At 45.9% G+C, this 18,445-nt stretch overlaps 1 protein-coding gene across 17 annotated transcripts in view; it reads left to right on the top strand.

Annotated features, from left to right (window-relative positions):
- The window catches only part of SASH1 (SAM and SH3 domain containing 1), a 300,681-nt gene extending 296,913 nt beyond the window's left edge, over positions 1-3,768 (top strand). For all 17 annotated transcript variants that reach the window (XM_008539539.2, XM_070602972.1, XM_070602966.1 and 14 more), the window contains one exon: positions 379-3,768. In XM_008539539.2, coding sequence (XP_008537761.2) covers positions 379-642 — 264 coding nt within the window. In that variant the 3' untranslated portion in view covers positions 643-3,768. The remainder of the gene's footprint in view (positions 1-378) is intronic.
- The last annotated feature ends 14,677 nt before the right edge of the window (positions 3,769-18,445 follow it).

Here is an 18,445-nt window from a genome sequence, read left to right as displayed (position 1 = left end):
CCCTACCCATTGAACATCTTACTTTTCACACTAGTTCACAAATTTGTCTCTTTAATCACCTTTCATTGAAAAGCATATCACCATGAGACAAAATAGCCAGAAATATAAATACTTACAGTCTGGAGACTTGGGCACATAATTGGGGTTAGATCTCATTCCAACTGCCTTCTGGAACCTCACACACTTCTTGTCTCCCCTTTAAGAAGTCCAGAAAGAATTCTCAATGCCAGTTGTGGTCTTTGATGTCTCATGGCATTATCGCTCTCTGAGAGCCTAGGAGGGTGATGTTTCAGCAGTGTTCCTTTCAGGCATGTGAGAAGGAGCCCCCCCAATGGCACGTGTTAAGGCTTGATAAAATTGCTCTCTTTCTTTATCCAGATCCCAAGTGGTGGACTCACAGAAATCTGTAGGAAGCCCCTCTCTCCCGGGTGCGTTTCATCTGTGTCGGATTGGCTGGTTTCCATCGGGCTGCCCATGTACGCCAGCGCCCTCACTGAAGCGGGGTTCAGCACACTGGGCCAAGTGCCTTCTCTGTCCCACAGTTGTCTTCAGGAGGCCGGCATCACAGAGGAGAGACACATAAGCAAGCTCGTGTCCGCGGCCAGACTCTTCAAACTGCCACCGGGCCCCGAGGCCATGTAGCCAGACCCGTAATGGACCTGACAGGACAAGAGCCGCCCTTTCACTGTGCTTATGACGCGGATGCAATTCCTCCTCCTCTGGACCTGCAGACCAGATCCTGGAGAAAGGCCCCATTTGTGGCCACACAGCACGAAACCTTGGCACAGGACTGACGACCCTCTCTTCTCCGGAAAAACCCCCTCGAGGAAACTGGTGTGGTTCTCTTTGACCCCCAAAGAAAAGACAAGCACTTAGTTTTATTTTCAGAACACAAAAGAACCAAGAAGCCAACTTGCCACGAATGCTGTGCCTCTGGTCTGTCCTGGTGCGCTGGGAGAGGGCTGGGAGCAGAGGGAGGGGCAGCCTGTCCGTTTCTCACGATGTCCTTGCCCTTCTGTCACCCGGCAGGATACCCGAGGGCCAGACGGGCTTTAGCTAGGCCAAAGTAATAGACTCGGGAGCTCTTGTACACTATTGACCATGTTCATTTGTTCAAAAGTAAGAAAACCTGGCTGCACTAGAAAACGGAAGTCCTATTCTCCTTTAGATAAATGAGAGACATTTTAATAATTGCTTTCTAGCAATCAGCTTTTATTTGCCTTAATATAAGCTTTTGAGCAGTTATCTAACTAATGTTCACTACCCTGAAACCATCATTCCAAATTTCCAGCTTAGACTGCCAGCTAACATATCTGGGATGTTTTCAGCAAAAATGGGCTTTTCTAATGGTCTCATTCTAACATGGCTTACTTCGTAGGGGTGTTTATCCGGCAAATTTCACGTTGGCTTTCAGTTTTTAAACTAACCACAAATCCAGTAAAAAGCTATCTGAAATTCACAAAGATATCATGTGTGTTTGTATGAAAGTGTGTGTGTGTGTGTGTTTTTATAGCCACTACCTTTCATTTTAATCCGTTTAGTATTCTTATCGTGTTGGTCACTGTGTGGCAGTATTGACTTGGGATCTTGACCACATCCATTCCAAAACTCAGTCATCATCTAACAGGCCCCCTTTGTGAAAAGTCATTGTAAGGTTGAATATTTCAGAAAAGACTTTTTTAAAAAGGGAAATCATTTCTAAGATGTTTTTAAAGGGTTTGTCTTCAGTTTTATAAATAAGATATTGCTTTCCTTCTTTTCTTGTTTAGAGAATTCTTTTAATTCAAATAAAGGTTCATTTCGGAGCCAAACCACAGTAGCCATGCATTAAGTAGTTGCATATTTTCAATTGTTTTCCAACTGATTTCAGCAAATTTTCTAGCAAGCAGAAATTTAGATAACTAAGCTGTGTAGGTTTCCATAGCTTACCAAATGATTGTCCTTTACGTTCTTATCAGAAGCACTATTTTAAGCATTGGTTGTGATCATTACAATAGAAACAATTTGAACCCAAAGGCTTGATTAAAAGTTCTGTACTATTTCATCTGCTCACTAAAACAAGTGATGTCCCTCAGGAAAAAAAAAAGTGATTTCATTCATTACAAAGCCATTTTAGCATTTGCTTTCTATACCTGGATCCATGTTTCTGAGGAAGAGGATATTCTCAGGTGATATATTTTTTCATGCTTTGGTAGGCATTTTTTAAGATAATATATGTTTCTTCTGTAATATTCACCTTCTATAAGATGCCATGTGAAGAAGTTGTAGCAATATAGAATAAAAAACTGAAGCTGCCAAATTTCTGCTGAACTCTTAAAAACAGCCCGTTCTGGTCATCTCGTGTTGTGACATTCCTGTGAGCATAGCAGCCCTTTTGGACTGCAACAAGGCTGCAGGTTTCTCATATAACTGCGTCGCTGGAATGTGTTTCGGGTGCTGTGGTAAGAGGGGTGCTGTAAATTGGGCACCTCATCCTGCTTCCACAGTCCCTCAGCGTCGCCTTCTGAGAGACCGCTCATGGTTTAAGCTGAGCAAAAAGACCACACAAGAGTCATGTAATAGGTAAGAGAGGAGAAGGGGAAATCTGTGAATTTCCAAGCATTAGTTCATTTTCAGTGTAAGATTTTCATTTCAGTGAAAGTGGCACCAGAAAAGGGAATTTTCTGAGTATGAGCGTTTGAGGATGCCAAACCGTATTTTTGTCACCCTGCTTTGGAAATCGTTGCCTTCACATAGAAAAAGCAAATTCAGGGACCGTGAGTAATTTTCCATCGGAAGGTCTCCCTAATCTGAGGTCTGAGGTAGTTTTTACTTTATTGTGCTTTTCTTTAATCTTTTTTTTTTTTTTAATCTTTAGTATTTGTTTGGTCTTCTTTTGCTTTAAACGTTTAATTGATCCTAGAAAAGCCTGAATGTTTGTGTGTGACATTTGACTGAGGTGGTTTGGGGCCGCCTGGGGATGCTAGAAGACAGACAGGTGGCAGGCTTGAGCAATATCCAGTTTTAATCAGTTGCACTTGGTACAGAATGTTCTGGAATGGTGAAAACTGTTGTCTTTGGAAAGCACAAAAGAAACCTGGAAGGCAGTTCAGCTCAGGTAGCCACACACCTGCTGTGTGTAATTTTTACTTTGAAGCTGTCTACGAGGAAACGCAGCCAGGCCCAGCCACTATTTACATTCCCAGATAACCAAGAAGCAGGTAGATTTTCATGGCCTTTCCCTAGTCAGAGGCCTTTTCTCTGTCCTGAACCCAGGTATAGGTGAAATTGGAAATTACTAGTCTATTGCAAATCAGTTTCTGACATAGCAAAGTTTGCTTTCATAATTGCAGCAAAAGAAGTCAGTTCACCAAGTCAATGCTGCATGTGTGTACTGTATTACTTTCGGGAAGAAAAAATATATAGTAGTCTGAGTCCAAGTTATCTTGATTATAAATTGATAGAGAAAACAAGAAACTGTCAAGCAAGTTATATAACAACTAACAACATTGCACTTTCTGTATATGAAATCAATATTTAAATAACTTATTTTTCTCCATTGCTGTTCTTAAACATTGTAAGTAGCTGTAATATACCAGTACCAATATGTTCTTGCGATTGCTTCAGCCCAAGAAAGCTGTGTATTGTTTTAAGAATTGTAAAAATTATTGTGATGATTCATTTAGCAAAAAAAAGGTGGACAGAAGGGTTTTCCTATGTATCAAAACTTGTCTATAAGTATGTCATCTGTGTACCTAGAAAAAAAGTAAATAAATTTCTTTAGTTGAATATGCCTCTCTTGTTCTTTGGTATTTCAAAGATGGGGTGGAAATGAAAGAGAACTTATAAAATGTGCTTTAGGAATGAAATATATTGTAAAAATAGTAGTTGCATACAGTTACTTCTGCCGCATCCCCAAGACTCGCTATCTGACCCACGCTCAGATTTCTCTGCCAGTTTGTTGCATAATCAAGTCATATAATCATAGCGTCCTAGACCAGAAAGAGATTTTTTGGAGGTCATCTCTAGTCTAACCCCATCGTTTTCAAACGAGCATTCTGTGTCCACGTAGGTGGTGGACTTGCCTGACATTATGCAGTTAAATGGTACGGAACCCAAGTCTTCCATTGAGAGAGAAGAAAAATCTAGGTTGGGATATTCTAGAAATTAATCAACTTGGCAAAAATCCTTTTTCAACACTGGTGTACCACAATTGAAATAAAAACACGTTTTTGATTAGGAGGGAGTGTGTGTGTAATATAAAAACATTGAGTAGATAATGCATGCACTTGAGACAAGCCAAAATATCACCCTCTTCTTTCCTCCCAGCCACCAATTTCGCTCACTACAGGTAAGTAAGATAACCAGTGTTTGCGTATCTTTTCAGAAATACTGTTTGTATTTACAAATAGAGCTGCATGTATTTTTCCATACTGGAATGATAGCCTATTTTCCACATTTCTTCACCCTGCTTTTAAATTTAATATATCTTAGAGACCTTTTAATGTCAGTACCCTTCCATTCTTTTAAAGGCTGCATAGTATTCTATGATGCAGGTAATTTATTTAACCAGTACTCTCTTAAAAAGACAGTTTTTTTGCTGTTTAAAAAAAGCTGTTATGAATATCCTTATACCTATATCACTTAGCAGGTGCTCTGTTAAAGTTACGTGTATTTTAAATTTTGATAGATAGAGTATTTTAAATCTGCTGGTGGATTTCATTAAAGGAAACTTTACCATGATAGCTTTTGTTTTTAAATCATTGTCTTACTCCCCACTTCCCCAGTCTGTTTTGTAAATGGGGATATTTCGTATATTCTTAGGGAGTGGGGATTCATCTGAAGTGCTGCATTATTTTGAAGAACTAACCATAAACCTCAAACCTTACTTATCTCAAGCTGACTCCCAAGACTCATTAGTTCAAAGAAGATGCTTCTTTCTGTTTGTTGTTGTTATTTATTTTTTGTTTTAAAAATTGAGGTGAAAATTACATGACATAAAATTAACCATTTTAACATGAACAATTCAGTGGTATTTAGTACACACACAATGTTGTTCAACCGTCACCTCTATCTAGTTCCAGAACGTTTCCATCACCCCAAAAGGAGACCCCATCCCATTAAACAGTCACTCCCCCAGTCCCTGCAACGACTAATGTCTGTCCTGTCTATGGATTTCTCTGTTTGGGGCATTTCACATAAACGGAACCAAATGTTATTTGGTCTTTTTTGTCTGGCTTCTTTCATTCAGCATAATGTTTTTGAGAAGATGCTTCGTAATTCCTAAGAAATCTTGACCGGATTCTTGGTGTTTGTTCTAACCTCGCTTCATACATGGATTCTGACGTTGCATTCACTTAGAAGTTATAAAGAACATTAATTCGATTAGGGAAAGGAGAAGAGAGAAGGATGGTAATCGTTCTTCAACCACACAACTCATCCTGGAGTCCTTAGAATGATGACTTTCTTTACTCTGAGCTATGAGGACCCATTCGGAGGAAACGACGTACACAGTACTTCCTTCGAGAGTGTGTGAGTGTCTGAGACAGACAGGGGCTCAGGAGAGGAGGAATGCTCCCTGAGATGTCAGACTGGACTGCTCATCAGGGGATTGTGGGCAACATTATTCCAAATCCTCATACAGTGCCCCTCCGACACTTCCTCAGAGAGGAACGCTCTGAAAAGAGACTAGCTGTCACTTCTAGACTTTAACAAAAACACCTGAAGGTCCTAATCAAACCAAGTTTGAGTCCAATATGGAAGAACCCCAGGATATGTGTGGGAGCCAGCATAGTTAAGACTGATCTGCCTGGAATTTCCCACCATCCCCACTCATCCTAACACTTGGGTAATGAGTATGTTCAGAGCCCTAAGAGAGATGTGTACAAAGGGCTGTGGGCACCAGAGGGAAAACTGACCCAGTCCATGGGGAGAAAAGGCCAGCAGAGGCCGTTATATGGATTATAACCATATGCTGACATGTTAAGAGCATTAGACTCTTAAAAACACAAAGTCTTGAAAAGTATAAGAAAACAATTGAGAAAGTATCATCTCCAGCGTCCCCAAATGCCTGATTCTCCTGGCCCTCATCCTGAGTGGATCATTGCTTCCTCACCTCATAGAAAAATTGGAAACCATCCATTGGGTGGGCCTCCTCTCTGGACCTTCTTTCAGTCCACTTACAAACCCCCATCATCCTCACCCAGTCTTTCCTCGTCGCTCCTGCCAGGACAAAAGCAGTGTCCCTCCTCCGTCTGATCCTTCTGCCTGAGCTCAGGATCCTGTCCGGGGACCTCCACCCCAGCCATCACTTACTCCTTCATATCTCTGTAGCTTCCCCTGGAACATGTTTGCAGCAAGCTGGTGCTATGCTTTCCAGGTCGGCCCCAATTCCCCTTTTTTGGATAAGCATGTGGCATTTCCCTTGGGAGAACTGCACCCCCCCACATTTCAAGAGATCTTGGTGCCAACTTTGGTGATGATGTCCCCCAGCCCCCTCCAGGCCATTCAGTCCCCCTTTCCCTGGAGCTGGGCTCTGGAGCTGAAAGGCAGGTATGTGTCAGGGTTGGAACTGAACTGTGCCAATGGTGGTACCCACAGAGCCCAGGAAACTCAGGGGCTCAGGCGCCGAGGGCTTCCTGTCCCTTGTGCCAGGGCCGTCAAATATCTTTGCTCATGTACGCCCCAAATAATATTCAAAACCTAAGGAGTCCCTTGCACATTTCAAAGTTGTCCTCCAAAATTTCTGATGCAGAAGTTCAAATAATCGCAAGACTACGTTTCCAGCTTACTGGGAATATTTGCGTTTTAACATAAAACTGCAGCGTTACTTTACAAAATATATCCAGTGGAAAATAAATACCAAGGCACCTACCATTGTCCACAGAACGCACACAAGAACAATTTAAAAATTTTACTCTCCTTGTCTCCTTGATATCCTACATCCATCCTACCTCCTCCATACATTTCATCCTGACGCAATATATTTCAATGGGTGAGAGTGTCTTTTTGATCATCCTATCATTTCTTTGTAATAAAAATGTTTATTTTCATTTTAATTAAAGTTTAATTTCATTAAAGTTTAATTAAAGTTTAATTTCATTCCTTTTGATCATTAGGTTCTAGTTGTAAAAAATAAAAAAAACCTTCTGGGTTTAGTTATCCTTATCATGATTATTATTCATCAATTTATCAATATACAGATACATCACAATTTTTGATAAGTAATGATAAAGGGTAAAAATTAAAGTGATATTGGAAATGTCTCTCATCAGATGGATGGCGGGGGTGGGAGCTCCTGTGGGGCACCTTGATTATAGAAGATGTTGCACACCAGTTATTTCAAGTTTGCCTAACTGTTTGGAGCCCCAGATATTTTTACAACCTATTAAGATTATGCTTTTCTTGTGTATGGAGTGGAAGAAGGGCATTTACAAAAGAAGAGATGGGCAAGGAGCACTGGAAAGATGCATCCTCGGGCAGATCCATTCTAGACCATATTGATCTAGAAACGGATTCTTTTGTTAGAGCTGTCCCAGGCAGCGCGCCTTTGGAAGGAGTCCCAGACTGAAGCCCTTGCAGCAGGGGACCTGGAATTCTTCCCCAAAATTCCTTTTCTTGCTCATGGGCCAGAGCCCTTTGTTGGTTTTGCCTGTGAAGATCCACCAACCAGAACAGTGTTAACCATTTCTCACTTTAAAAATTCTCTCTCAGCTCCACATTTCCCTGGTCCAGATAATCCCTCTCTCTCTTGGTTTTCAGACAAAAATCTTGAACATTTTTCCTGCTTTCACTGTCTCTTCTCCCTTTTCCTCCATAAGTTCCCCGACGACTGCTCCCTGGATGCACCCAAGGCCACTGATGGAAGGAAGGTCCTGATTGCTAAGTCCAGTGCCCACGGCCCCCCCTCTGACCTCCTCCTGCCCATCCCTGCCTCGACCTTCTTCCGGAGCTTTTGCCTCGCCCCTCCTGCCCTCCCCGTCTCTACACCTGCTGCCTCTCAGTCCCTCTCCTCACCCTCTGAAAGTTCAGGAACCTCAGACTTCCATCCCAGAGCCTCTTGTCTCCATCGTGATTTACTTGTCACCTCAAAGAGCCCGCTTAAACAAGCAATCCCAAACATCTATCACTTAAGAAGAAATGTAACGCTTTTCACGAGATGCTTCTTACGAGACAAAATTGCATGTTAAGACACCGCCCCAGCTACTGCTTGTTAGACCAACCACGCCTCCTCCGGCACCAGCTCATTTTTCGTCATTGTGCTGCGTTCAGCATCTGGGCTCCAGAATAAAGCCAAAGACTAAAAATCAGAGGCTGTATTTTGCGGTGGAGGCAACATATCGTTCTATAATTTCTATAAGAACATTCCACATTCTATTCTCATGGAGTCAGTCCCTCAGTTTCCGTAGAATGGGAGGGCTGTCAATCAAAACGTCCTCTGGTCCCTCATTGGTCCATCCAAACACGTGACACTGTCCTCCGAAGGGTTGAAAGCGAGGATAGGGTAATGGAATCAGCTGCTTACTGGACAAAGCGTTATATTGAGCGCTTGAGGCAATGTCCACCCTTTATTTGTTCAATCAACTCCAAGTGGTCATTTATTATTACCCCTGTTTTATCAGAGCATAAAGTCCGTGAGAGCAGGGACTTTGTTTTCTTCATTCCTGTGTTCCCAGCTCCCAGAACAGTGCCTGACACGTGCGGGTGCTGAATAAACATGTCCCGAATCACAGGGTTCAGAGACGTTAAGACACTTTTCCAGGCTGACACAGCCAGGAAGTAACTGGACTGAGATTTGAACACAAGTCTGTCTGACCCTAAAATCCACGCTCTTTACCGTATGATAACTGCCTCCAGCTACAAAGCTCCCCTGAAGTCCCCGAATTCTGCACATTCAATTCTCTTCACAAATAGCGATGTTAAACTTAACACCTCCCAAATGGAATGTCTGCTCTTCCTCGCAAACCTGGGGTCCACCCACCTCAGTTTCCCATCTCCATTAACGGCACCTTCCAGTCATTCAGTTCAAAACCCTTAGTCATCCTTGACTTCTTTTTCCTCTCACGCTTCACATTTGGTCAGGAAACCCTGTTGTCTTTACTTTCAACACCTCTCCAGAAGCTGACCCCTTCTCAACACCTCCACTGCTACTGCACTGGTCCGAGCCACAGCCACACTCACCTCTCGCCTGGATGTTTCCAGAACCTCCTGGTTTCCCTGCTCCCGTTCTTGCCCCCCAGCTCACACAGCAGCCAGAGTGACTTTGCTCTGGACTGAATGTGTCCCCCAATTTCATCTGCTGAAGCCCTAACCCCATGTGATGATATTAGGAGGCGGGGCCTTCGGGAGGTAATCAGGATTAGACAAGGTTATGAGGGTGGAGCCCCCACCGTGGGATCAGTGCCCTTAGAAGAAGAGAAAGACCCAGAGTCTCCTCTCTCTGCACCCAGTGAGGACGCAGGGAGAAGGCTGACCTCTACAAGCCAGGAAAGGGTCTTCATGAGGAACCAGACCCTGCCAGACCTTGACCTTGGACTTTCCAGTCTCCAGAACCGAGAAAATAAATGTGTTATTCGAGCTCCATCTCTTGTATTTGACTATGGCAGCCTGAGTAGGCCCTGTAAGAACATAAGGCAGACCATGCCCCTGCTCTGCTCCAAACCCTCAGGGGCTTCCCAGTTCTTTCAGAATGCAGGACGAGCTCTTTGTAAGGGCCCACCAGGTTCCACGTCCTCGGCTCCTGTGTCCTGTGTGGTCTCCCCCAGCCGGCTCTCTCATTCAGCCGGACAGGCTTTCTCGTTGGTCCTCAAACCAGGCTCACGCTTCACGCCTTTGAACAGGGTTTTCCTCAAGCTGGAATAATCTTCCCCAGAAAATCTGAGTGACTGACTTCCTCCGGCCCTCCTCCCTCAGGGCTCTGCTCGAAAGGTGAACTCTCAGAGACCTGTCCTGACTCCATCACCTGGAGTCACATCCTCCCTCTGTCTGCACCTTCGCCGCCGCTCCCCATCTCATACCTGCTCCATTTCCCCCTGTAGCATCTAACATACTCTGGACTTTATTTCTTCGTTATGTTTACTGCCTGTTAACCATCTCCTCCTGCGACAGTGTAAAGTCCAGGAAGGCACAGGTGTGCCCACCGAGGAGCCTGAACCTCCACACTTGACACGTGGTGTTTGGGGAATGAATGACTGTCCCTGAGTCACAAGCCCTTGAATCCTAAACTTTAGAGCCAGACATGATCTATATTAATCTGAATTTATAACTGGAGAAACAGAGACCCAGAGAGGTGACAGGAGCAGCTGAGGTCGTACACAGACGGCGAGTGACAGAGTGAGTCGATGAAGAGGTAAATCCTCTCTACCTATCAAGGGCTTCACTGGAACACGTGAGCGGCCGTGGCTTAAAAAGAAAGGCCAGCAAGCCGGAGCATCAGAGGGGCTTCCAGCAAACCAGCGGTCGCAGAGGGACTAGTTGTTGCAGCGTGCGGCCACCAGAGGGCACTGAGGTGTCAGCTTGAAGGCCGGCTGACCGTGGGGAGGGCGGGAGGGGAGGAGGGAGCGACCGCCCAGCACAGCCGGAGGGACGGCGGGCGCCGCCAGCCCCCAAACGAAATGCGGCGGCGGGAGGGACAACAGGACCTTCAGGACTCTCCAAGTTATCCCCGAGACCTGGAGCCCTGCAGCCAAACGTGTTAAAACGCCATTGGAAAATGATGATGGTGACTGGGAAAACTTACAACCCGCTGTCACAAACATCGTGGAGCCGAGCCAGAGCGAGGTGACCGCCTGTCTGCGCTGCACCTGGTGGGCTTGGGTGTGCACAGGTGCCTTCCTGCCTGCCACAGGAAAGTTGGCGGAAGGAAGGGTTTGGACGACCCTAAAGCAAAGTCCTAAACTTTAGATGGCAAGCAATGAGATGGGAAAGCAGGCTCAGTTTTGTTCGAATGGCCTTCCACTGCTCGTGGGCCAGAATAGCTCGACGTTATGAGAGCAGCAGCCGCCATCCAGTCCAGACCTCACCGAACTTTTATGCCTGTGAGTTGGCTTCACACTGTACCTGTAGACGCTGTGGTCCCCATTTTACAGCTGAGGGACCCGTACTCACAGAGACGTAGGTAGAAGAGATGAGATCTGAACTGGGGTTATTTTATTCTGATGCCCTTTGGCTCAACCACTGTTGAATAACGTCCTTGTTCTCAGCCTGAGCAATACATTAAAATCACCTGGTGCATCAGTCTGCGTTGGACCAGAGAAGCAGAACCAGTAGGAGATATATATAATAAGTTTATTGGGGCCGGCGGGGTGGCTCACTGGTTAAGTGTGCACGCCATGCTCTGCTTCTCAGGGGCCCGGGGTTCACTGGTTGGGATCCTGGGTGCGGACGTGGCACCCCTTGGCAAGCCATGCTATGGTAGGCGTCCCACATATAAAGCAGAGGAAGATGGGCACGGATCTTAGCTCAGGGCCAGTCTTCCTCAGCAAGAAGAGGAGGCAGCAGTTAGCTTGGGGCTAAACTTCCTCAAAAAAAAAAAAAGTTTATTGCACAGATTGGCTTTTGTGATCATAGGGGCTGACAAGACGAGTCTGAAATCCGTGGGGCATGCTGTCAGGAACAGCAGGCTGGAATGCTTGGGCGTGGGCTGAACCCACTGTCCACAGGCGGGATTTCTTCTTCATCAGGGAAACCTCAGGTCTGCTCTTAAGGCGTTTCAACGGATTGAATCAGGTCCACCCAGATTTCATCTCCCTTCCTTAAAGTTGGCTCATTATGGACTTTAATCACACCTACAAGATAACTTCACAGCAACACCTAAGTTAGTGTTTGATTGAATAACTGAGGACAGTGGCTGTCTTAGTTCAGGCTGCTATAACAGAATACCGTACGCTGAGTGACTTAGCAACCTCCGAAATTTATTTCTCACAGTTCTGGAGACAGTAAGTCGGGGATCAGAGTGCCAGCATGGTTAGGCTCTGGTGAGAGCCCTCTCACAGGATGCTGACTGCTGACTTCCCGTTGTATCCTGGCGGGGTGAAAACAGAGAAGGGAAGCAAGCTTTCCTCTGAGAGCACTAATGCCATTCATGATGGCTCCACCCTCATCACTCATCTGATCCCCAGTACTTCCCAAAGGCCCACATCCTAATACCATCACACTGGGAGGGAGGGGTTCAACATATGAATTCTGGGGGACACAAACGTTCGGCCCATAACAGTAGCCTCACCAAGTTGACACATTAAACACACCATTATACCTTGAAAGCTTTTGAAAAGTAGGCTTCTTCAGACAAAGACGAACCAAGTGATTTCACTCAAACGTGGAAGGTAAACAAACATAAGGACAAAGGGAACAGATTAGTGGTTCCCACGGGGAAGGGGGTTGGGGGATGGGGAAAAGGGGTGAAGGGGCACATACTTATGGTGATGCATAAAAATTAGACTATCGGTGGCGAGCATGATGCATCTGTACAGAAACTGATAAATAGTAATGCACACCTGAAATTACATAATGTTATAAACCATTATGACTTCGATAAAATAATTGGAAAAAAAAGAAAAGTAGACGTCTTGGGCCCTACCCCAGACCGACTGAATCCGAATCTCATGGGATGGAACCTGGGCACTCGTTTTCTTTCTATTTTTCTTTAGCTGCGTAGTGAGGGTTAATAACTGCGAGTATCGTCAGTGAGCAAGGGGCCTTCGGAATTCAAACTGAGCCACCCGTACTTGGTTTACCCCATTGGGATGGCCGCAGAGATGACAGTGCCCATCTTGGAAGGAGCCCGCTCTGCCCTGGCTCCGGGCTTGATCCGTGACCCCGGACAGGCCCTTTCCCCGCTCAGCCTCGTCCTCCTCATCATCTGTGAAAGGAGGAGAAGGGGGCAAAGGCCAACTGCCCCACTGACCTCTACCCAACAGCTGTTCTCCTTCTGTGTGAGATTACAGAGTCTCAGAATCCCAGCCCCAGGGAATGAATCGCGATTGGCTCAAGCCAGTCCTGGCAGTGCCGGCCCCGCTCCTCGGTACCCTCTTTAACAGCTTCCCTTTCAGCCAGCTGTGGGCACAGGACCCACTTCTGGCCAGTGAGACACAGCTGAAGTTGACAACAATCTTCGAGGTGATATTCCCTTCATGGATAGAAAGAAAGTCCTTCCTTTGCCTCCACATACAGTGGTGAGAGGATGAGAGCCCTGGCGTGATGGCAGCCCGGTGTGACATGCATGGAGGAACAAAAGCCCACACGCAGGGGAGGAAAATAGAAGGATAGACAAAGCTTGGGCCCTTGACCCCACTGTGGAGCCAGGGCACCATTTCCTACTTGTGATTATAAAATATTTGCTGGGAACACCTGCCCTGATCAGCAATAGTCAAGGGAGGGAAGGAGCAAGAATGATTTTGCAGCCGTCTCATTCCAGAGATTTCGTGTTTGTGGGGCTGACAATGGGATTTTGGAGATGGAGGATTCTCAACTCAGTGACCCAGCTGAGCAGGACTCCACCTGGTTCCAGCACCTCTGCATATACAGCACGTCTGATGTACCACGGGCTCTTTCAGGAAAAAAACCATCACTTATTGAGAAGAGCATTCAAGGCCCTCCACGATAAGGCCATTCCCTACCCCAGTCAGACATGCCGTGTCTCTTCCAAGTGTCTGGAATATTCCATGGTGATTCCCATGTTCATTTCGGCTTGCATTTCTTTCCCAGCCTAGAATCCTCTCCTTGTCCTTCCTTGTCTGTTTATCTGATTCCCACCCTCTGAAGTCCAACCTCCTCCAGCAACACAGGAGTAACTCGGGTCTACACCACCAGCTTCCTGACAACCCAGAGCTCTTCTCATGGTGCCCTTCACTCAAGCAATGGAGCTCAGAGTCACAGAAGAACAATTAGGGCGGGCTCCAGGCGCCAACCCAAACCCCGCAAAGCCTCTCATTTCGTTTTTGCCCCAATTTTATTGAGATATAATTGACATATAACATTGTATTCACTTCAGGTGTACAACAAAATGATTTGATATATGTCTATACTGCAAAATGATCACCAGAGTAAGTCTAGTTAACATCCGTCACTTACATGGTTACGAATTTGGTTTTTCCTCATGACGAGAATGTTTAAGATCTACTCTCTTAGCAACTTTCAATATACAAAACCCTACTGTTCACTATAGTCACCATGCTGTACACTGCGTCCCCAGGACTTATTTATCTTATAACTGGAAGTTTGTACCCTGATTTTATTTTATTTTTTTAAATTTTATTTATTTTTATTTTTTAAGTTTTAAAGATCTTATTGTTTTGTTTGTTTGTTTGTTTTTTCTGGGAAGGATTCGCCCTGAGCTAACATCTGTTGCCAATCTTCCTCTTGTTTTTTTCTTCCCGAAGCTCCAGTAGAAAGTTGTATATCCTAGTTGTGAGTCCTTCTAGTTCTTCTATGTGAGCTGCTGCCATAGCATGGCTCCTGACAGATGACTGGTGTGGTTCCACACCCAGGAACCGAACCCAGGCCGCCAAAGCAGAGCGTGCCAAACTTTAACCACTAGGCCATCAGGGCTGACTCGGAAGTTTGTACCTTTTGACCACTGTCACCCAATTCGCCCCTTGCCCCCTGCCTCTGGCAACCTACAATTTCCATCCTGGTCTATATTTCTATGTGTTTGGTTTTTTTTACATCCACGTATAAGTGAGATCATATAGTATTTGTCTTTCTCTGTTTAGCTTATATCACTTAGCATAATACCCTCAAGGTCCATCCATTGTCACAAATGGCAGGATTTCCTTCTTTTTTATGGCTGAGTAATATTCCATTATGTATGTGTGCATATGTGTGTGTGTGTGTGTGTATACATGTATATGTATATCTATCTATCACATCTTCTTTATCCGTTCATCTGTTGGTGGACACTTGGGTTGCTTCCATGTCTTGGCTGTTGTGAATAATGCTGTAAGGAACATGGGAGTGCAGATATCTCTTCAGGATAGTGATTCCTTTTCTTTCAATGTAGACCCAGAAGTGGAATTGCTGGATCATGTGGTAGTCATTTCTTCCTTTATTTCTTCTTAGTAAATCATTTCCTCATAAATCAATTCAAAACCGATTTGAAAGTGCTCCAGTTTGGTTGAGATTCTGTTCAAAGACATTTTGCTCTCAGACATGCTCCTTAGTTTCCTTAAATATGTCATTCATCTAAAGGGCCAGTAATAGAAATTCAGAGAACACTGCTAACAGCTTCAAGTTTGTTCTATCTCTGAAAATAACTAACTGCTTTGATCTCCTTTACCAACATAGGACAATCTTTTTCTATTAAATTTAATTGCTTCAGTCCCCACTTGCCCAAATTACACGGCATCCTGTATCTCTCCTCGAGACATCCCTGAAAAAATTGCCCAAGAATCCCGGGATTTACTCACCTCGAAGAGGCCTGTCTTGCTTCCCGACAGGAAGATTACAGCCAGGGAAGCCGGTCAGCTATGGACAGGCTCCAACTTTCTGCCATCGTGATTTCTTTTGCCATAGGGTCACTGTTGAAAACTGTGTCCCTAGGGTTCAATGTGTCCTTGTTTTCACCACTCCAAATGAACCCAGAAGCCACAGTGATATTTTATTTTGAAGGAGGACAAAAAACAATTTCACTCTCTCCCGAGTATGTCTGTCTGAGGCTTAAAGCCCCAGAGGGGATTTGTACTCAGCCCCACAGGATGCTCTCTGAGCTGGGGTAGTGTTCTTGGGGACACTCTGAGCCTCAGTCACACAATGGGCCAAATCCAGCCCCCAAATGGACCTTCTGGTGGGGAAACGGGGCCCAGGTTGTCATCCAGGCTCATACTTCCCTGGAACTGGGTTCCTTGTTGGGGATTCTTGGAGTCCTTTCCCATCCCACCCATCTCAGTTGGTCTGAGAAGTTCTATCAGTTTGCATTCTTGAAAGGGAAGAGGTCAGGGGACTATACCGCTTTCTTTCCCAGGTGGCAACTGAGTCCCCATTCAAATTGACCTACATTCCTCCAAGTGGCCGCTTTGCGTCATAAGGGATGTAGGGAGACTGAGCTGTTCAGGTCACAAACGTCCCCGGGTAATTAGTGACCACTTGCCTTAACACAGAGTCGCTGGCACGTGCCACTCAGGTGACTGCACGGGGGAGACTGCTGTCTCTGCCTCACAGAGAACTAGCTGATCTTTTTTATACTTTGGACTTTCTTGAAGTCTTGCGTAGTCTGGCTCGTAAGAGCTCAGACTTTAAGCCCTGAAGGGACTCAAGCTTCCCCTGGAGTGGGAGCTCTGATCAGGACTGAATGGAGTCAGATGACGGGAGTCAGGGACTTCTAACAGGCACTGGCCTCTCCTGGCATCCCTCCCTTATGATGACGTGGTCTGGCTGCAGCTGGTCTGGGAGAGCAGACCCGGGAAAGCCCGCACTGGCGAGGACGTGGGCCCTCCCTCAGAGGGCCAGGTACGGATGGAGTGGGACCCAGGAAAGCAGCTGCCAGCAGCCTGATCATGCTCCCTTCTCTGTCACATCAGTGGGTGGTAGGATCATGCTTGGGGATGCCACACCTGGGCCATCACAGCACATCAGAAGATGGGGCCATGCCTCCCACTTGTCCTCCTGCATCGCTCTTCAATCCTTTGCCCATTGGCCAACACCAATCCTCTCTCAGCTCCAAGAACCTTCCTCTTGGCTTCCATCGCGGTGCCAAGTTGAAAGTCTCTTTCAAAGGGCCGTTTCTGGAGCAGTGGGTGATGGTAGGTTTGGAGGGAAGGAAGATGCAGGGGGAAAGATTAGAAATTGCCATAGACCTGGCACCCAAGCTTCTGACAAGAGAGTCCCCCCTTCTCCAGTTTGGGCTCATTGCCTCAGAATTGCTCACTACTCCAAAACAGCCCAAGTGTCTGTCTGTCAGGGGCCTCCTCAGGGCAGATGGAGGTCCCGCATCCCAGAGCTGCAGCTCCCTGCAAAGTCCCGCAGTGGCTTGCAGAGCAGGTTTGATGGTGTCTCACTGGACACAGGGATGGTGTCTGAATTTCTTCCATCTTCCTAGGGGAGGTTTCCAAAAGTTTTCCAAAGGCCGTTTCAGCTGTGGTCTAAATTCTGGGCCTTGGCACCACTCCAGGGAGGAGCCCCATTTACTTTGGCACCTGGGAACTTCCTATTTCATCCCAAGCTCCAAATGTATAGAATAGGATTTTACTGGGAGGCACACCGTAGTAATTCTCCGTGCTGTCGAGACCGATGGAGACTGTGGCTGCCCAGCCGTTGGGGACCTCCCATTCTGGCTCCCCAGAAATCCTCCCCATTTGGCTCTGAGGTTGACGGGAGTTGCCCACGAAAGATTGTTTGATGAGGGGTTCGTGCTGGTTGGATCGTGGAGCATGTTACAAACACTCAAAATTTCCTTGCACATGTTTTTTCCCTCCAAAATTAGAGGAAACGTATAGTGTTCATTTTGGGGACTCCATTCAAAAGGTGTGTGGAAGAAGGAGTTTCACAAGTCAAGAAAGCAAATTTCTTCTCCAGGCTCATGGTTAGCACAGCCTGGCGAGGCCAAATAGGTGTGCGACGCAGGATCGCTGCGTTTGCTCAGAGCACTCTCAAAATGCACACATTGGACAACTAATTTACTCTTTTATTTTTGGCAGGAGGACAGAAGGACCTGTCAGTACCCATTACTCTACCACAGCCACTCCCAGAAATGTCTTAATGACTTGAGCACCGTGAAGGTGACCCATTGTGTTCCCACCCAGGTTATCAGCTTGAGCGAGTGTCTGTCTGCTGTTTTTCCACCCAGGAAAACAACGGGTCCGCACTGAGAAGAGATGTGAGGGCTCTCCCTCCATCAGTGTTCATGGAAACACCACCGCGTTTCACTCCTGGCCCCATCCCTGTGTCTCGTACTGCCGCATCTCCCTGGGGAGCAGAGCTGACCCACTCCACAGCAGGCCTCGCTTCTCCATGCTTGCTCAGGCGCTTGGGCTACAGCTGGGGTGCTTGGTATGGCAGGGGTCCGAGTTTCTGTCACCATTTCCCTCATTCGGCCCCGGATGGTCACTGGCCCACTTCTCTCTCAGACATGGCAACCAGAATTAATTTTTAAATTTAGTTGCTTTATGGAGCTTCATAAACTGTTTTATCCTTGTGTTTGATTTCTTGGCACTTTCATTGACTTTGGCAGAGAGTGGGGCTGGGGAAAGATGGGTCGGAAGTGGGGAGATGGGGAAATCGTGTGCTTTCTCAAGAGGCGAGGACAAGAAATCCGGTCCCCATCCTTTCCTCTTGACTTCATATTTGTTGCTTATATTTCTGTATGGGGTAAAACCCCAGAAAAGGAAAGTGATCTAGAGTTTAGAGAGTTTCATTTTAAGTTTCAAGTGAAGCATTTTGCATGTCATTTTTTTCTTTTTCTTTTTTGTGTAGGTGAAAGCATTATTTTGAATATATGTGCCTTATGTGCATTCTTTTTTTATTTTACCAGTTT

Source organism: Equus przewalskii, chromosome 32, assembly GCF_037783145.1.
Source record: "Equus przewalskii isolate Varuska chromosome 32, EquPr2, whole genome shotgun sequence".
Lineage (NCBI taxonomy): Eukaryota > Metazoa > Chordata > Mammalia > Perissodactyla > Equidae > Equus > Equus przewalskii.
This window is presented reverse-complemented; position numbering and strand designations above follow the sequence as displayed.